This window comes from Lepidothrix coronata, unplaced genomic scaffold (genome assembly GCF_001604755.1).
Source record: "Lepidothrix coronata isolate B3197 unplaced genomic scaffold, Lepidothrix_coronata-1.0 Scaffold19, whole genome shotgun sequence".
In the NCBI taxonomy this organism is placed as follows: domain Eukaryota; kingdom Metazoa; phylum Chordata; class Aves; order Passeriformes; family Pipridae; genus Lepidothrix; species Lepidothrix coronata.
This window is the reverse complement of record NW_016690199.1, coordinates 3,402,470-3,423,589: the sequence shown is the minus strand read 5'-3', so window position 1 is coordinate 3,423,589 and position 21,120 is coordinate 3,402,470. Positions and strand designations below refer to the sequence as shown.

The window sequence follows — 21,120 nt, the reverse complement described above, 5'->3', positions numbered from 1 at the left end:
CCTTGCCACGTCAGAAGGAAGCCCAGAGTATCCAGCCTGCCTTCACCCACACAACCATTGAATCATGGAAAGGTTTGGGGTGGAATTGGACCTTAAAGATCATCTGGTTCATCTCAAGGAATGTAAGGGCAAGTGCCTGGTGTTCCTGCTTTAGAGGAATGCACTGACATCCTCCAGTTCAGTAAGTGACAATATGCCAGAATACAATGTACTCTCCATATCCCTGAGGAAATTACTTACAAAACTATAATGCAATAAAATGTGGATGAATTTAACAAAAGATATGCGCTTTGCTTAAAACAGTAAGTGCAGCAAACTTGGGATGACCAGGGCCAGTGACATCAAAGAAAATGACACAAATGGGGAATTTGTACTATTGGAACCATCTCAAAGCAAGGCTGGTGTCAAGTCACACAGACTGTATGAAAACAGTAGGCAGGTCGTATCAGGCTGGAAGTATAAATCTATACCAGAGACGATAGAAAAAAATCCACAAAGACCCTCCTTCACTAAAGCACATGTTCTCAAATCATTAAAGAGACTCACAGACTAGTTGTGGTTTGCAGGGATTTCTGGAGATGGTCCAGCCCCATGCCCCTGTTCCAAGCATGGTCACAAGACCTCAATTTGAACCCCATTTATTTGAACACTGAACCCCAAAGGAGTTCAATTTGTTCCAACTGCTGCACTTCAACACAATGAAGGAAGAACAGTATTACTGATTTTGCCTTTCTCCAAAACTGTATGTTTAAGCATGGATTTCATGCTCACTTGAATCCAATTTCAATGAATTCCCAGGCACTCTGCTTAAGATCACAGTCACTATTTTTTGTTCTGATACAGGTTTTCTCAGCTTTCTGGCTGAGAGCATCAGTACTGTGAGGACACAACAGTGCAAAGAAATAGATGTGGCAGAGTTTACAAATAACTAAAGATCACAACAATTGGGGTAAGGTCTGTCTCTCCTCTCTGTGAAGAATTTTCACTCTTGTATCAAAATAGTTATACCATTTTCTGCGGGGTGAAAATTATGTATTATTTTAACAATGTGCAGAATTTGGGAGACCTTCAGAATCCAGAAATACAGCAACTGCTGTGTTGCCATTTATCTGCTTGAAACAAACTCAAAGCCCTGATGAAGATGCAACATACAAGCAGTTAAAGTAATCTGACAGCAGACATGAAGAAGCAGTGTGGAAAAATTCCTAGAAGTGGCCTCTTAGACCAGGGTTACATTTAACACAGGACGAAATTCAGAAAGCCTGTCTCTAGAGAACAGGTAGTGAGCACTAACAGGCAAAAAAGTGAAGCAGCACTTCAGTGAAGGAGGAACAGAACTGAGCTACGAGCACACCGAAAAACCACAGAGGGAAGTTAAGTTTTTACAGATGAAGTCCTTGATTTGATCCTTAAAAAAGAACCCACCACGCTCACAAAACCAGGATGGTGACCCAGCAGTTATAAAAATTAAAATAAAACAAAAAAAAAAGGGTCAAGCAGGAGCTACTGTAACAAAATGGGTTTGTTTAAAATGGTTTCAGACACAGAGCAACTACTCATCACCTGATTAGAATGCAACATATGCTCCACCAGACAGCTACCACACGTCTGCACGCTCAGCTGCAGTGGGGATAATAAGCTCCTGTTTGCTATAGGCACTGTGTGTTCTTTGCATTTTACTCCTCGTGGCAATTAACCTCCCTGTTATTAAAAAAATTGCACTGGAAGTGGAAGACAAACACGCTCATTTGCAACACTGAAGAAACAAGATCCTTTTACATTCGCCTGTTTCTCCAAATGTGTTTTTACCTCTGAAGCTCTTCTAGATATACTGAAATAAATCAATCCTTCTAATTTATTTCCCCAATATTTCTCAGGCAGAAGATCCATACGACTCTCACAGGTACTTTCTGGGTGTGGGCTCTTCTTCTGCAACTCTGTCTCCTTGGAGTTTGCACTCCCATTGTAGGTCGTGACCTCTAATCTGGGACCACCATCCTAAATCCTGCTACTGGAAATAAAAATCTTGTTTTGGCATGTGCTCTCTAAAAGCAAAGGGTATTTTCTCTGACAAAGATTTAAAGCTACCCACAAACACAAGTATGAGAATACAGTGCTCTTGCACTGAGCATTTCAATGCACATACAGGATCCAAAGTAGCAGACAAGAAAATTCACCACCAGTTAAGGCAAAGATCATCCAATTCAAACTATCAAGGCAAGTTTTTGCCCTCAAAACTCCAAAACCTACCATAATTTATTTCTCAGGTGGAAAACTGGGAGCAAATTCAAACAGCAGTCAAGGTACTTGAGGCCTGCATGAGAGCAGTGCAGCAGCTGGAGAGTAGGTGGAGTTCACCTGCTGGAGGGGTGATGGTGCAGAAAGAAAAATGAAGAAAAAGCAACTTATTTTACTGGGGGGCTGAGAGGTCACAGTTTGTGCAGAGTTGGGAATGCTATAAACCATGGTTATCTTCACCCAGTTTAAAGGGAGAACAGCCTGCCATATCCTAATGGGATTGTACTGGATGTTTTAGTTACACAAGGGAATATAAAATGGAATTTGCAGAATTACCTGGCTTCTGCCCATGCCTCTTAACCCCAAACAGCACACAGGGCTGTGCATCTGTTTCAAACACTGCTCAGCTGACCTCAACTCCTGACTGCACTCAGAGGCATACACAGAACTAACTAACTGCAAGTTACTCACTTGCTCTTGCCAAGGGTTTTTTTTTCCCTATTTTTCTCCCAACCTGAGTTTACAACCAAGTTCCTGGGCTATAACATACATGTACTACCAGCGTTCAGAACCTGGGATGCACCATCTTTGCTGCAATGTGTAACACCAGAGCAAGATGACATTTTCCAATGCCAGAAGGAAGAATGAGGAGGTTTTGGCTGTGAAGAAAGTTCGAAAAGTTTTGGGTTTTCAAATCAAAGAGTTAAAGAAACCTGCAAGATCAGAGTTAAAGAAACGTGCAAGATTTAAGAAGTCTCTGCATATATGGTACAAAAGGAACCTGAGGTGAATGACATTCAGGTCACAGGTTTCTGTGATAGGGTTTTCTGTGCTAAATCAAAAAGGACACATTTCATGTTTGCAGATAGACAACTGATACACCTGCAATCATTCAATTATGGACAACAGGTAAGGTGTTTTAAATAATCACTGGCAAAATGAGGGAAAATATCCAGAAGACCTGGCATTCAGGTGTGGCCCCCACAGTTCTTGGTTGCCAACAATACTAAGGTTCACAAAGATTTTTGGCAGCTTGGTTTTTTTATGTTATGTTTTATATAAGGGAACTAAAACAATTAACAACAACTGGCAGAAAAATACTGTTCTGAGACATAATCATCCTCAGCAGAACAACCCGTTCCACATCTGCTCCTGCATTTGAAAGACCAGATTTTCCTGGGGCAGATTACAGTAACCTTTGCTCACTCGTGTTGCCTATATTTGGATGCATGAAGTGTGTTAGTTCAGAACTTGTCAGTACTTGTAGACTTGCAGAAGAGTTCCTTGGACTTCGTCCCTGGACTGGCTGGAGACTCGGGTGAAGGCTTGGAAGCAAAGGAAGGAGAGCAGTTACAAGATCAGACCAGCAGAATAAGACAGGCTGTCCAGTCTCTAGAGAGACACAGATCCCTTCTTTCCCCTTCCCTTCTTGCATAAAACATGCTGTAAATTGCACCAGGAATTACAGCTTATTCCTTGAACCAAAACATGGGTTGGATATTTAAGGGCTTACTACAGTCGCAGCTTCTGTGCTGAGTTTGAAGCACACTGCAGTTGTTATTGCATGTTCTTGTACTGTTCTCTGTATTCTTGTTTGAAAATGGACATTCCAGCCTCCTATAACCACCTCCTGTGATTAACGTTAGTCCCAGGAAAGGAAACATAGTTTTATAGACTGTACAGTGGCCTGAGTGATGGAACAGAAACATCTTTGCAGATCAGGACCTCAGTAACCCATTCTCACTGGCATCAGGAAGGCAGCAAAACGAGGCCTGTCCTCATTCACCTCAAGACAAACTTTCTGGCACAGGGTGCATTTCTTTGAACAAACATTTTCCAAAATTATCTTTGCATAATGATCAGCACAGAGATGAAACAACTGAGGAGGGACAGAACAGCCTGAATCCCTCAGAGATACACACAAACTCGAGAAACTGGAGCAGTTGTTGCATCCCTACAAATTCAGAAGGTTCCTACCACAAGAAATAAGAACCTAACTCGTTAAAGCAATTTTATTTAAGTATTTGGAGGGAAATTTTCATATCATGAGTAAAAATACTAGAGTTGAATGTTGTTAAAAAAAAAAAAGTCAAGATGATGGGCTCTCTGTGCAAGCACAGCAGTTTCTGATGGAAAGGAGAAGCGAGGGTTTTCATAACATACTCCCTTTCAAATAAAAAAATTAAATGCTAGTTAACTGGAGTACATGTCATCATTTTTTATACAGTCAAGAGAATGAAAAAAAAACAAAAAAAAGCGCAATTTAAAGAACGCAACCTACAATGGAATAAATTCATTCGCAGCAGAGACAGAATAAGACTGCTTTTATGAAAATTACAAAGAAACATGATACAACAAAAATAGGGTGAGGGGAATTTTCCACTAAGATTAAAAATGAAAAACAAAAAAAAAAGTTCACTTTTTGAACACCATTATTATTCAAACACATATGAAGTTTCAACCTATTTTTTTTTTTACATGGGAAAACACTGTTAAAGTGAATCTTCAAGAGTGAGAAGGCACCATGAACTGTTGGTTGATACCTTTAATGCACACTCAAGAAAGAAGAAATGATCTGGCATGATGCAAAAAATCATTAAGTGTTTATATATATTCATATATCTTTTCATAAAAAAAAAAAAGCGGCAACAAGTCATTACTTCAGTGCCAAAATGTACTTGTGTCTGGCTGATTCGCTCATTAAGATGATTTCTCACTTAGACCTGTGTGGTATTTCTGTACAGTGGTGGAAGTGGGTGATTTTTCATTGTTGCATTTCATATTAGATTGGTAAATCAAGCATTTTCTAGGTTCTGAGAAGCCAATCCTATGAAGTATTCCTAAGCTCTATGCAAATGGAATAATTAAATGCACTGTCTAGAATGGAATACTCATCTGTACGATGTGGCAATCCCACTGGGTTCAGTTTGATATGTAATGTCTTGTAGCAGATGTTATAACAAAAATAACTTTTGCTTTTTGATTTACCTCACTGAGGCCATTAATGCTGTTCCTATAGTTGGTTTTCTGGAGTTAGATGATGCTTCACTGCTGTCCAAAATGAGTTTGAACCTTGACTCTCCAGAGTTTGTTCACTTTGTTGCTTATATTATTGCACTAGCTACTAAAGTCTTATATCTTCCTATATAAATCTAATTGTTCAGAGTGCAGATTCTATATTTAGATAATGAACTGTATGAAATAAATAAAATAAGGGGATTTTCTGGTCAGAGTTGCTGATATGTTGAACACCTTAATTATTTCTAAAGTAAACAGTTTTGGTGTATGTTCTTAAAAACCTATGGTCATTCAGCATAAAAGCCTTGACGTAATACTTAAAGAATGGATTCGTTTTCCTTCTCAAAAATGCATCAAAGAATTGTTTTAAATACAGAATCTGTGAGGCTTCCTACAAAGTCATCTAAATCGTAATACAAACACAGTTTGTAATTCAGATAATATAGAAAGTTCTCTAGTGTCCATTGAAGTAAGGTCCCCAAAATGCAGTCTGTTTTGTTTCTGAATGGCAAAACATTAAGCGGTTCCACTGGCTGAGTAGGAGAACTGAGGAAAATGAGGTCTTCTCTCATTATCTACACAATCCATGCTGTCATCTGAAAGAGGAAAACAACATGAGACAATATTTTCTACCTTTTTGATTTTAAGTAAACAAACAGTAAGATATTGCACAGTAAAGTTATTTCAGAAAATTTCAGTGTTGCCTTTTTTTCTTCTACAACTTGAAAGGACAAAGAAAGAGAAAGTCTTAAATCTCCCCCCAGTAAATGGGGACCACACCAGATCCTGACTGGTGTACATACAGAGTTGTTTGGATGTCCATTAAAAATTGGTAGAAGCTGCATAGCTTAAATCCATATTCACTGTTCTGAATTTCTGGAAATTTATATTTGACAGCAACAAACATGCTCAGTTACCAAGAAAATAAAGCATATTTTGATTGAATATGGACATTAGTCCATGCTCAATTGACTGCTTGCATATACACAGTGTGTGTGGATATGGACATGTGCAGAACTCATTATCAGAATTAATTTCCAGTGGGAATGTGCAGAGTTGGAAAAGAAAACAGTACAAATAATTTCACTCTTATAAAACAGGTTTTTAATTTCCCGAACTGGAAAGACATGTGGAAAGTTTCACAACAGTTTACCAACTTCTAGGTCAAGAACATATGGAAAAACAGCAAGTTTAAACTGATGCTTTTTCACATAGCTGAAGAGAGCTGGTAACATCACAGCAAATTATTTCTAGTGGTCTGGAGGACACAGTGAGAAACATTTGGGAAAACTTTACCTTGGTCAGGAGGAGTGATTGTTATCATCTGTGCTGTAAATTCTTCATCAAAGTATCTTGTATCTGTTTCAGATGTAACTTGTGGCTTGAACAGAGGTACAAGCTATGAAAAACAAAAAAAACAAACACTGTCCATTTACAGGTTCTTGCAGTGCTGTAAGTTAAAGAAGTAGGATTTGACATAGTTATAAGCTACAGTGCCTTTTCCTACCTTCCTAAAATGTCTATAAAACACCAGTTCACAAAGAAGGAAGCATATACAGTAAAAAATATATATTTAGGTGTGCACTTCCTATTTATGGGGCATTTAAGGCATTTTTTCTCTAGGATTTAAATGCACAAAGAAGCACTAAAATTGCACAAAGAATCCTAAAATTTCTTCAAGTAACAGCATATTTACAAATGTTTAAAAATAATAGTATGTACTGGTTCCCCACCTAATTATATGGAAATTGTCAACTGCATCTAGTTAGGTTTATGCTTAAGGAGGATGCAAATGTGTAAGAAAGATGCTCAGTGATACCAAATTGAGCAGATAACCTCCTGTATCACCACAAGGGTTGTATCATTCACCAAAAATTTCAGCTACAGAGCTATTGTGTCTATGCAGCTCTGGCTGGAAATGTGCTGGAGGTCTCACTAACCTGGGAGAATTTAGGCCAAGGCAGCAGCAACGTTAAGCTTTTATATTCCTGGTCCTGAAAAGCAGTTTGATGTCAACTCTGAACTTCGAAAAACTGAAGTGCTTACAAAAACCTGAGTCCAGTCAGCAGTGAAATCCTCCTCATGTTACACCAGGAGTTGCACTATTTGGGGTTTATTCTTGAGACTCGCTCGGGTAGACAGGCTGGAAATCATCCATGTGTACCTAGGAAAGCTCTGGCAAGAGCAGCTCCAGATGGAGCGGAGCTGCTTGACTGGGGCTGGAGGAGGAGCGCGCCTGGGAAGCGGGATGACAGAGCTGGATGCATACAGATGCACAGGGTTGGAACACATACAACTTTGGAGGGCAACAGAGCTGGGATTCAGACCTCACTCACCTCCCCACTGCACAGTGCAGCAGAGCCAGAATGTAAACACTGTTCTGAGCCCTCCCACAGAGGACATGGAATAGCGCTCAGCGCTGGGCTCTCGCTCGCCCACCACTGGGGTTACACATGGCCATCTTTTAATAGCACAGAGCCACACCAGGCAACAATTTGGGAGCGTGATTGAGGAAGTATATGGCTTCCAATCTGAAACTGCAGGGAAAGGTTTATCAAGGTAAATGGCAAATTGCTCCAACTGGAATTACGCAGTGACCCCAAGACTTGCACTCCTGCGCTTGCACAAATAAGAACGACACCGACAGAAATCACTACACTTGGAAAACATCAGCAAATCTTGGATGTACAAAACACCTCTTCCCCACCCTCAACTTTTTCACCTGCTTGGATGTGGAGAAATCATTTGCTTGTCAAGTTGGTAAATGAGAAAAGCACTAGTTTCAAGCTCCCTATCACCAGGATCATCTTTCTGATGAGAGCACCTGACAGCATGTTGTCCTGTCTTACAAACAACAATCCAATGAGTCACCTTCATTTTCAATGTAAAGACTTTAAAAAATGTAATCTCTATATATGGCAGTATTTTCAAATACAAAGAAACATTTACTGTTTAAAATCAATCTTTAAAAACTAGGGGACATAAAGACTGTTAAAATAGGACAGTGCAATTACAGTATACATTTTTCTTTTTTTTTTTTTTTTTTTTTAATTACTAACAATCCTCTGTGCCCAAGGATGGCTTAAAGGAGCTGGGCAAACGATTCTATCGAAAAAATACTAGGTTCTTAGAAGTGGTCTTTATGCCCTGAATTTAAAAAGGAAAAGGAAACAGAATATCCCAAGTCAGGAGTCACCCTGAGCCTTACAGTCCCCCTAAAGCTATTGAAGATGGAATGCTTCACATTATAATGTTAATAACACTTCTCAATCAAATCACACCAACATATTATATGTTAAAGCCCTGTGGAGGATAAGGAATTTTTCTCTCCCATTTTAACTCTATTCTCTCTCTCCTTACAGAAGTTTCTGTCTACTCCTCAGAGCAAACCTGGCTTTGTTTTTGACAGGCTGTGCATGCACACGTGTGTGAAGATCTATCTGTCCTTTTAAGCTAGTGGTGGTTTTGGCACTTGCAGTGCCCCCAGTTGCTCTGCTTGCTGTGCACAGCACAGAGTGATTTAGGACTTGGGCACTGCAGCAGACACCTGAACTATGCACATCGCAACGACTCGGAGCAGCGATCCCAAGTGAGAACACATGTGGAATGGGTTAGCGCTGCCTGTATCATTTTCCTTTTTATTTTAGTATCTGTTAGAAGCAATTTGAGACAGACTATGATGCACCCACAGGACATTTTTTCCCCCTAGCTGTCAAATTCTGAACATTAAGCTGGAAACAGAGGGAAAGCCGCAGAAAGCTCCAACACTGGCTTTAACAAGCAAATATGTCACTTTACTGAAAAGCTGTCACTGCAATAGCTCTGCAGTTCAACTGGCAGAGAGGTGCCACCTGTAGCCTCCCACGGCTGCAGACCAGCATGAATCCTGCAGGCTTATGCTGGTTTAAGAGAGAAAAAGTACCAGGGAAAAAAATGCATGTGATTAAAATCTCATTGTGCATGTTTCACTTGTCGGTGGGCAAAATACTGCAAATGAAATCGCACCTTTCTGTGCACCAGAGACAGACAGCACTCCTCCAGGAGAGTCTGATGAACATTTTAAATTTTTAGGACAACCCCAGTTATTTAAAACTCCTTATAATTCAAAGCAAAGCTATGTTTCCAAAAAGCTTAATTACAAAGCAAGTGTTCTCGATTACCCAAGCCCATATTCATGCACATATTCAGCATTACTGGAGATGGTGTGTAACCAAGCTTAGCACACAAACACCTCTCAGCAGCTGACAAAATCCAGCTTTTATCCATGAGACTGCACTTCAGGTAAATGCTGCAAGATCCTCTTTGGACCACCCAGAATGTAGGCAGCAATTACTCACAGGTTTTTAAAATCTTTCCACTTAGACAGCATGGGACACGAGCAAAACCAGGATCTAGGCTCCTTGGACAGGACAAAGTCAGGAGTAGTTTCAATCAGCACAGTTTTCTCTAAAACATGTAAGTATCTGAAATTTCCTGGTCGTTTCTAGAACAATATGAATCAGTCCTACTCTGGGACAACCTCTGAAGTCTTTCTGAGTCCTATGGATAAATAAATTGCCTCCAGCTTGTGTGATTTCTTTTCCATTCAGGGAATCAGGACTACCATCAAATCACAAACAACTTCACTCTTGAAGTTTGAGCCCCAATATCAGCTTTTTACTTTAAACTGCATAAAAATAGAAAAACACGAAGTATTCAGCTTGTCAGTTGGGTGAAAACAGGGACAACTTCCTGTTTAGAACAGGAATTCAGATCCACTTTTTATATTATACCGAATAGACACCACGTAACTCTCTCCTGCACTCATGACTGTATGCAGCTCTCCCTCACAGGATGCTTTGAAAAGGCTGAGGTCTAAACTCTTATCTACACTTTCAAGGCACAAAAACTTACTTTATGATTTTTCAGTTCCCTTTAACCACACAGATCTGTGAGGAAGTGAAAGAAGGGAAGGAAATAGAGGACTCTTTGTAGTTGTATACAGGAACTGGACAATTCCCCTACTACGGTACAGGAACTCAGTTTCTGCAAAGCTTCTTACCTGTTCCCACCAACTGGAGAGAGAACTAAACTGTACTTAGAGATCAAACGAGATCTGATACCACAAGGGGCTGCTGGAGGAAAGAGGGAAATCAGGAAAGGCTAGGATGGAATGAGATCATATGGCACCAGTAGATGGGAACCCTGAATCACCAGACCCACATTTTAGTTGGCTACATTTCATGTTAGTGCTATGAAAATGTGGCTGATGAGAATCAAATGGGAGAGGACAACAGCAGATCACTAAGAGAGCACAAAGCAGGACACCTTGGAGGAGTGAAATACTCATCTGTGAAGGAAGGGGCAGTGAGACATAGAAATGATGAAACACACTCCTATGGAAAGGGCTGGGCTCTTTGACTTCAGTGGCTCCTCTGGACAGCCTGTAGGCTCAGTGGGTCTCATGAAAAACCAGTGAGAAACACCACAAAGTGCAGACACTTCCTATCAGTCCTTTGTCACACACAAAAAAATAGTATTAGGCTTGGATTGACGCAAAAGCCCACACTTGTCTGCACTTGTCTTGAATGCTGAAATTAGACTGAAAAGGCAGGAAAAATGCAATGGGAAAAAACAGCCCATCTTCTACTACTGCTTCTAGGAATTTTTGCTTCAGATGCTCAGGAACCAACAATAATCCTGGTCTCACAAGGGATACATCAGTTGATAGGAAGAAATGGCAAGAAGAATTCACAGGAAAAGCAATTTTAAAAGCTTAAAATACTGTCTAAATTTGGAAGCAATTTCCATTACATCTTATTTATTCAGCCAACTACCTCATTGAGAGATACTCCTATCACTGCAAAATAAAAATTCAGAAGTAATCCAGTTACAGTATTTTAAGAAACACTAAGCAATTTAGCCATGTTAAAAGCAACTGCAAACCTTTTCTGTGGAGTGTTTCTGTGTACATTACACAGGGCAACAAAATTTGAAACATTCAGTATATTCACAGCTACAGTTCACTTTGGATGAACAGCTGTATAAATACCTTTTTCTCGTATACATCTTGCCAAACAATGCCAGCAAAGAATTTGTGCTGCATAATCTCCTTGGCATCATCGGGACCACCACCTAACCTGTAGGAGGCAAAATAAGTAATTAAATGTTTGAGTACAGTTATTTTTCTCATACAATTTTTATTATAGGGTAGCGAAGAAATTCTCAGTTTATATAATACATTTGGGAGCAGTTCCACCATTTGCTACATATTTGGTTTTTTGTGCACTGACTATTTTAGGCTTCAACACAGTTCCACTTAAAAGATTTAAAAACATGCTAACAAACAGAGTTAGAATAAAGGTCTCTCTCAGACAAAGAAAAAAAAATAATGATCACAATTCAAAAGACCTGCTCTTCAGGAAAGATGCTGTCCTGGGGACCACAGCAGATCCTACAAGTAAAAGGTTTGAGCCACACACCCTTTTCTCTGTACTAACAAGAGACTACCCCCTACAATTTTCTAGAGCAGAGCGATGCCAGCAGTAAAACTGAATTTGATTTTGAAGTGAAAGAGAGACAAGGCTTTTTAAGGCAACCTGATTTATGCAACCTGATTTAAATTTCCATTAAAGAAAACAGTTGACAACTGCAGTGATAATATCACGTCGTATGCAAATCTTTCCTCCTCCTTGGCTTCAGGAAAGCACAAAGGGTGTTTTATTGACTTGAGGTATATCAAGATAAAGCACTTTTATTCCAAAATAAAACTGTCCACACAGCTTATAGATGCAATCAGTTTAGTTGCAGTCTTGAGCTAACAGATGCTTAAATTTTGCTGTGGAGGTTAAAATGTTCTCTAAAAGACTGAACCACATACCTGCAAGCAAAGACAGGCACCAAGAAAGCAAAACAGATACTGGGTAATCAGCAGGAGACTCTTTCAGGTAACAAGGTTAAGGTAACACTCAGGATTTCAAGTACAGGAGGTGTTACCATGTTCACCCAGGCTCACCTCCAGGATCTGCCTGTTCTCTGGTGCCCGGTGCCATGGGCAAACTGAGATATTACCACTGTTTTAAGAGCTTAAAATAATGACTTTACATGGCCAAGGTTAGAGCTATACTGCTACAGAAACCAGGGATAAGGCCTGTTCTCTGAGCCCAAAGCCAAGATTCCCAGTGAGGCCTCATCCATGCTGTACAGCATTTGGCCCTTCACGTCCTCCAGGCCACATGCAGTAACCCCTCAGCCCTAATACACGATTATCTGGGGATAAAGGGGAGAGGTTTGGTTCAAAATATCTCAAAATATCAGAAATAACATGAAGGCTGTGTTAAAGCCCACTGAAGTGGTATTTTTACAGCTTGAGACTGCAAGCTCTGGGATGCAGTGTGAAGGCACAATGTTATTGGGACAGCACCGGATGACAGTTCAGCGTGGAAAAGTCAAATACAGTGACACTGTTCACAGTGCTGACTGGGAAGGAATCCTGGTGCATGCAACCCCCTCAGCCATGCCCACGCACCATCTTCAAAGAAGGCACATTGGCTGTACCAGAGACACCAAAGCAGCACAGGTGCCTGGCAGTCCAAAGTCCGTGCTTGCTTCCAGGCCCTCTTCCATTCGGTGGCACAGCAACCTAAGGGGTTTGCTCCCACACATTCCTTCAGGAAACGTGCAGTGGAACAGCTCCCCAGTCTTCCAGTAGCAAAGTGCTGGGTGACTCCTTCCCAAGGTAAGCTCTAAGACCAACCTAAGTTCACCCTAGAGCCCCAGAGGCCAAACCAAGCCGGACGATGGCTCTCCCAGCTGCCTGGCAGCACGTTCTACAGTTGTGGAAGAGCCTGGAACAGAGCCCAACTCTGGGGCAGCCTGGGAACAGAAACAAACTCTGTGAGTAATCATCTCTCGGCTGGTTCCCCCCAGGTCCAGTGGCTTTGCCAAGACTCTACCAGACTCCTTGTTACTTCCCCAGCACAGATGATAATGGCTGATGGAGAGGGTGGAGTCAATCCTCCTTATCCACAGATGCCAACAGACGGCACGAAGTTCAGGAGTGACTATGAGCTAAGAAGCACCTCAATGGTGTTTTGCAGAAGCAGGCAGGAAGGCTGGCTGGCTGCAGCCATGTACAAGTGCTTTGCAGAATATATTATCTAATATGAGCCTTTGTTCCATGAAGGGCAAACACGTACTCCAGGAAATGCCAAAAAAAACTCCAGATGCTTTACTTACCTTTCAAAAATCTATACTATTAAACAAATCCAGTCAAAGCGAATGGCGACACGATAGAAACCTCCTGTTTTGGACATGGACTTATTCCAAAATACACTTCTGTTTTGCAGAATTATTATGAAAGGACTCTCAAGGAGAACAAAATTAAATGGGCAACTAACACAAAAATCATGCTTAAGCACCACTGAGAATGGAAAGAGCAGCAGGTTTGTCTTTCATAGGGACATGCAATAAATAAAGAAAAATATAGCAGAAATAAGAGCTTTGAGGAGATTCCTGTACAATAAAGTTAAATTCTGTGCATTTAAGTCTTCAGACAGAACCAAAAATAGTATAAATAGGACTGGAAAAGCAAAAGCTATGGAAATTTACAGTATACAAAGAAATATAACAGAAAGTGTAGAGGCCAAAAAGCAATTTAAGAACAAACAAACACCTCAAAATCTAAACTTCTGTCTAAATTGGTCTCCTTAAGAAACACCTGCCAAACAACTCTGGTTATTCATTCAACTTCCATCTACATTTCAGAGGCTTTTTTTCCCCTCTATTTTAGTTAAATCAAAAAAATGAAAATTATTAATAAAGTGCAACATCAATATTAAACTGAAACAATTTTCACATTTTAGCTTTTTATGAAACTGTGTATTGCTTTCAAGTTCCATTAACCATTTAATGACAAATGTCTGTGCTCCACGAATCAAGGGCAATCAGCCATCATTCCACAGATATATCATGTAGAAACAATTTTTAAAATTTATGTGTTGTATGTTTTTAATATACGTATATAAATATAATGTATAAACAGACAGTCAACAGTGACAGTATTAACACCGTCCAGAAGACTGCAATTACTGGATCACATGAAAAATATTGTCCATGTAAAAAAAAAAAAAAAAAATATTTGTCCACGCAGAAGTAAACAGTGCTCAGCAGCCTCATCCATTCCCAGCTCTTTTAAGAAGAAACCCACAAGCTTCTAGTTTTATAGTTAAGAGGTTTCTACAGTTTCTACAGTAAGGACAGCCAGGTTGCAGCGCAGAAAAGTGGGAGCAGCCACCTCCACTCTGCCCTGCCAAATAATCCCATCCATGAGCTCGTGCTTTGCTGTATTAGGAGCCACAATACAGATTCTGACTGTGGGCGAATCCCCATCTGAAGAGACTGTCATACTTGGAGGCGACAGATTTCTGTTGTTCACAGACCTGCACGTGCACTACCTCTCATCTGAGAAGACGGACGCAGTTTTAGGCATCACTTCTGCAGTCACCCTGTCTTCACATGATTTGACTGAGTCACCCCTGTCTCCGAACCTGGTTTTACAATAGCACAAACATACCCACCAGGCTCAAGAAAAGCAGCTCAGGAAAAGCTATTGGTGTTCGCCAGCTCCAAGCACACAGACACATATTTCTCCTTTTCTGATACAGTCAAGATGGAAACTAATATTTTACTATGTCCCTTACCTTCAGAGGCCTCTAATAGCCACAGGGAAGGATTTGGGAACTGCATCTACATCACTTTCCTGTGACTGGCACTATCAGCACAGAGAAGCTCTGGATGGCTTTGGGAACAGCATGGTTTGATGACTCCAGATTTGGAAAGAAAAGGCCACATTCTTCCTAAAGCCCTGTACACAGAGTCTATTGGGGCTTTCCTGCTCAGAGATTAAGACTTTTGGAAAGCCTAATGCAGCTAACTTCCAGCTCTGTGCTGAGCCTTACTTCCCCACTTCTTCATTAACTACATGCATGTGACACAAACACAGTAGATCCAGAAGCACTGAAAAAGTCCCCACTCCCCAATATTAGTAATCAAAAGGAGTCATGTTTGAAGATGCTGAATCTTGGGAAGTCTCTAAAGTACTGGTTTCTGGAAAGCTGGAAGAAAAATCTCTTTAAATCTGCCTTTTATGTTTTTCTCAGCTTCAATTTAGATCTCTGTGGGTGAACTGTTTCACTTTGTCCAAATCGCTCTGGACAGAACCAAGTTAGGCTAAAATTATCATACCCAACAGCCAAGTCTCAGTCTGTCTCAAAGCACCTGGTGAAACATGAAGACTTGATGAACACTTTGCAGTTGAACTGATATGCAGGACACTGGAGCTGACTGGAGGCACTTTTGTACTCCAGGCACATTTCAGAGTAAACACAAACATTTGTCACGTGTGGTTTCAAAACTTTGCATGTCCACAGGGCACCAAAGTCTGCTGTCCAAGAGGACCAGCTATTCAAGGTTATCTCCTCCTGCCAGCCACCAGTTTAGCTGGGACCACCTCCAGGCCCCTACAGTCCCCGTTAGTGTCACCTCTAACTCTTCCAACTCCAGCAGCCGCTGTGTGGGCTGCAGACCTACCTGTGCCTGAGAGCAAGTTTGCTCAAGATCCATCTAACCTTCCCATAGCAGAACACCACAAACAGAGGACACAGACACACAGCTTAACTCCTTTCACAAGGAAAAAAAAAACCCAAGGAGTTTGGGTTTTGTACAGGTAAAGGCTTGATTGACTCTCATACTCCCGAGCATCTGTGGCCAAAATTGCACTCTGGATGTGGAAAGAATCACCATTGCTAGGAACAAATGAAGTACCAGATCTCTGTGTGGCTGCAAAAACTGATTAGCAGGTCCCAGTGACCTTCAGCTTTCCAAAAGCACAACTACAATTCTGGTTGTGAAGTCATTAAATCTTTGAACAGGTGTTTGTAAAATGCTACATCTTCTCCCTCTCGTTCTTCCTGAGTGGCAAGGGCCAACAGCACCACAGGAGACAGAAGCAGGTGAACAAACCCCATCTGAGAGAGGCTGAACAACCCTGACCTATGACAGGGAGCACCAAGGCGTGTAGTGAAAACACATCAAAATTCAGATTAAACCATCCTGAACTTCTCTCAAGTTATAAACCTGCCAAGATTCAGAGCTTTTGAGACACTGCTGATTACAAACCCACCCACCCATCTGAACTCAGCCCATTTACATGGAGCACTCTGATCCATGCCCACTTACACAGGCTGCAGTCTCCACAGCCCAAGGAGTAATAATGAAAGTTAAAAACTTTGTTGTTTTATGTGTGAAAAAATGCTCTGATTACCTCCTTTCATTTGATCCATGTCACAAAGCAGCAAAGGAGAATTTCAGGTCACATTAACAGGAAATATTTACAGAATAGTTTTGTTCCTTCTTAGGAAAATTAAGGCTCACATTACAAGATTAATAAACTTCTATCAATCCCAAAAGAAACTTCAAAATTCCTTTTCTCTTAGAAAATGGATTTCATATGACCAAATTTAGAAAACAGCCATGATTAAAAGCAGAATGCAAATTACTGTTCTTCACATTTTCCCCACATGCCCGTCAGTTTGAGACTGAATGGGTATGACTGAACACAGAGTGCTAACCCTGCTTCTGTAAATCCAGCTCAGGTACAACAGGTCCTTTTTAAGATTTAACTCACTGACAGAGATCACAATTCCTGAGATCCTTGATATTTAAACTACCCTCATCACTGAGCTTCATTATATTAACCTTTACTGATGTTGGGGGTTTTTCTGATAATGATTTTACGGGAAGTGACAACATCTCCCAGTTTCATTTTTCTCATGAATTTGGCCATCTCCTCCATCCCACTCTGAAGTTCACCAGCAGCTACTAAATGTTGCCAGTTCTAATGCTTTCTGCCACAGATAACATTACAATGATACTGACTTCTGTCCACCCCAGGGCTTTATGGAAGAGGGGACTTCTGCTGAATTACACAGTGGTTCCCCAAAGCACCATCAAAGGGCCAATGTCAACCAGACTATTGCACATTATTTAACTTTTCAGTGACTGCAGTTCTGTAGCTCTCTGGCTGGTTTTTGTCAATATGGTTCCATGAGCTCACTGTGAGTCAACTACCAAGTATGTCAGGCTCCCACCTCAGCATACAGACCACCCAGAAAAGAGAGTGTAACACTACAAGGGCAGGACTTCTACCCCTCATGCTTCCAGATTAGTTCTCTGGGCCGCCTGAAACGCCACAAAGTGCAAGGGATTTGCCAAATCACAACCTCAGTTAAAACGTTGTGTGAATGGTGATTGGTTAGAGACCAGTATTTAAGAACAGTCCATGATCCAAAAAGCTTGGGAAGCACCAGTGTAATTAGGCATAATTACAATAAGACATGTGTGCAGGCTTGTCTAGTCAATAGTTATTTCTATCAGCAGCATGAAAATCATCTGTCCAACAGATCAGAGCAGCGCCGCTTCCAAGCCTGCAGAAGATACATGTGAAGAAGTGGCCATTTGTATAAAGTGAGCATATTGTGGAGTAATTATTGGCATTGGGAAAATCTTGTAATTAGAAACGAGTAGGCGTTCTTTGTTTGTCAACAAATTGCATTTTGGTTCATCAGAGATGCTCCTTTAAGAACAAATTGCAGCAGATGCTGCTTGTGTTTTCCAGTGATTGAAAGGCCCCACCTGAATAAGCTACAAAAGGGTCACAATTGCATTTAACCCAGCACTTTACTGGACAGGAATCCTGTTGGCAGGGCCTGCAGCCAGGCTCGAAGAGCACAGTGCCTGGGGGGCTGCTCATCAATTACACAACCTTCTCCTGGAGGTCCCCTTGCAGGCGCCGGGTTCAGGAGGGGGGTGCAGCTGTTGCCACCTTGTACAAGGCTGGCCACGTTCCTGGCTGCAACTGTGCCCCGTTCCCCACGTCACCGCCACGCTGAATCCTCCAGCAGTATAAATTGTGGATTTGCATTACAAGATCTCCCAACAGGATTTTCCATCAAAAACAGCGATAGAAATAGCCTACAGTGATGACAGAAATCGTTCCTACAAGTATCCATGTACCGGCAAAACCCGCTTTCCTGCTGTGTGCACACATGTGCACAGAGACTAAACAAACACCAGAAAGCAAACGGGAATACTCTGCTTCCACCTCACATGAAAGGTTTCCTATTTGGGGCCCATTTATAGTGGAAGGTTCAGGACAGAAGATCAGGGGCAGAGTCACAATATTATTTGTTCTTAAAACGTCTGGGTTGACAAGATGGCAGGTTTTTAAACTGATGTTTATCTTTGTGCGAAGGTCAACATCCTTTTTGGATCTAGTTCTATATTGTTTGTCAGCCATTGGTGGCTTAGGGTTTTTTGTTTTCTTTTCGGTTTGTTTTTTTCTGTTTTAAAATCAAGGGTTATTTTTTAAATACAACAATTAAAAAAAAAACAAAAACAAAAGGACAAAATAAGAAAAGTCAATTGAGCATGGTTTAAACTCCACCACAAACAGGGTACAAACACCACCACCTACTGTCCAAATCAGGATACTATATCACTGGCACATATTTAAAGAAAAAATTCAGAAAAGGGATAGCAGTCTCAGCTGGGACAGAAGGTGAAAGTATTTAGTGTAGAGCAGCCTACAACCCGCAGCAGCCACTGGATTTGTTATGACCAAAAGCAGGGTTAACTTCCTTTTTCCCTAAGCTACAGTTTTGCTTAATGGCAGCCAACCTACTCTGAAGTTCAGCACCAAAGCTCCTTCATGTCACTATTTGTGGTGTCAGCTCATGTCAAAAGTTAAAAATAAATGAGTAGATCTACTTTCTGCATCTTGTTGGATGATCGCTTTAAACAGATTAGAAATAAAACTACAATTTTGTCAGAAATACCTTCCTCAACTTTTAAATAAAGAACAATATCTGGCATGCATCCATGCAGGCAATAGCCCTTTGTGCAGTACAATTTTCAATTATCTTGCAGTTATGACAATAAGGTTATTTCATATGGGAGTGTAGAAATAGTTACTCCTAAGTCACCTGTCTCAAAGACAGTTCCCTTTCATTCACGTAGCACAATTATTAACTTCCTTGTGAAGCCTGTAGCAGAATTTTTCTGTGGGTTTTTTTGGCATTTCTGAGGGCACAAGTACTTAAAAGTGCAACCATTAAGCAACAGTCTCACCTTTGCTTAGGATCTTTCTTCAGCAAACCTGACAAGAGAGATTTTGCTTCAGGTGACAATGTGCGTGGAAATCTGATCTCCTCCATAAGGATGAGCTCAAAGAGCTTTTCGTGGTCCTGATTGTAGAAAGGGAGCCGGCCACACATCATTTCATACATCACGACTCCTAAGCCCCACCAGTCCACTGCACGACCGTAGTCATTATCTTCCAGAACCTGCAGAAGGTAAGGAAAAGGCTTCAGAAGAAACTCCCAAACCAGGCACGAACACAGAATTTGAGAAGCAAAATTTAACTCAGCAAGTCCGTCTCACATGACACAGCTGAATCTACCAGAAAAGTACTCGCAGAGTATCCATGTGAAAAGAACTGCCATCCATGCTCACCATCCCAGGTGAGCAGAATGGGGGAAAGGAGGCAGCAGGTATGTTACAGCAGTCTCCTTCCCTTCTTCCTCCCACCCTCCCTCACATTATGGTCATGATAAGCACAACCTTTGAAAGTCCAAAGGCTGAGAACTGTTCTCACATTACAGAGCCAGCTGCTAAACTCTCACTTATTCGTCACAAACTGTTCCAAATGGAATCCAAATTTTTAGAAAAAACCCAAACCACCGAGGAGCCATGTGAGGAGAAGAGACCATCAACCTGTTCCTTCACAAGCGACAAGCCAAACATATCCATCACCTTCATATCAGCCTGCCCACCCCAAGGGTTGCTCTGCACATGCTAAAAGACCACCCACAAATACTCAATGACTAATCTACATTAAACACTAAGAGCCAGAACACCACTCCTAACATTTGACCGGCTGCAAGGCTGTAAAACGGCAGCCAAATTGTCTGGAAATGTTTCCCCTCCACCCCTTTGCCCCGCTCTAAAGGCACTCCTGCCTCTGCTTAGAGGGCTGCAAACCCAGGAACTGTCAGTGGGGTGGACTTTTGCCAGGTCTGACAGCAAAATGAGCCCAGCACAGTTCATTCTTCTCTCCCCCGGGCAAATTCTACCTAACAAAGCTATGGCTGGTGCAGGGACTTAAGATCCCAGCAGTGCCCTCCACCTCTCCTGCTCGCTGGTGAGAAGCTGGGCCATAGTGCATTTCTGATCTTCTGCACAGTGGGTTTTTGAAGGGAGCAGGGAGAGTTTTGTGCCTCGTGCAGTGGATGTTACAAGGACTTCTCTAGACTTGGTGTCTCCTATGCAGTTGTCTGTAGCTGACACCAAGAGTCTCATGTTCCAGACCCTGTCCTCAGGTTTTAGTTGTCATCTTTACTCCTTTCACGGGTCTGCACTGAGCTGCTTACTCTTGCTAAGAGCACAAACCACAACTGCACCACCATCGTGTTTTCTTGCTGTGTGGTGTCCGTGTGAGCTTTACATTCCTGAACACTTTACGCTCAAAAGTAAAAAGGTGAAAGAGCCAAACAACGTTGACGCAAGTTCAACAAAAGCAAGATATGAACCTCTTACGGATCTTGGTAAAGGTTTTGCAAATAAAAAAGAAGCATCGGGACACTTCACGTAACAACTGTTTGCACTCTGGCTCTCTGCATTCGCTAATTATTCCCCTTAATTATCTGAACGAGGGAGAGGGCCTGCAGTAAAAATCAAAAGGCTGCCAGGTATTAGATTACCCCACGTCGGTCTATTTACAGCATCCCCGGCCGTATGATTCACACCAAACGACAGCTGGCTGTGCAG

The 21,120-nt window shown here is 41.4% G+C and overlaps 1 protein-coding gene across 2 annotated transcripts in view; it reads right to left on the bottom strand.

Moving 5' to 3' along the window:
- Nucleotides 1-4,235: 4,235 nt before the first annotated feature.
- Nucleotides 4,236-21,120, bottom strand: part of AKT1 (AKT serine/threonine kinase 1) — a 74,877-nt gene continuing 57,992 nt past the window's right edge. Inside the window, exons 11-14 of one of the 2 annotated variants that reach the window (XM_017807570.1) lie at nt 19,423-19,637; nt 11,288-11,375; nt 6,553-6,655; nt 4,236-5,852 (exon numbers count right to left, since the gene is read on the bottom strand). In XM_017807570.1, coding sequence (XP_017663059.1) covers nt 5,773-5,852; nt 6,553-6,655; nt 11,288-11,375; nt 19,423-19,637 — 486 coding nt within the window. In that variant the 3' untranslated portion in view covers nt 4,236-5,772. The remainder of the gene's footprint in view (nt 5,853-6,552; nt 6,656-11,287; nt 11,376-19,422; nt 19,638-21,120) is intronic. The other variant, XM_017807571.1, reaches the window with a different exon arrangement.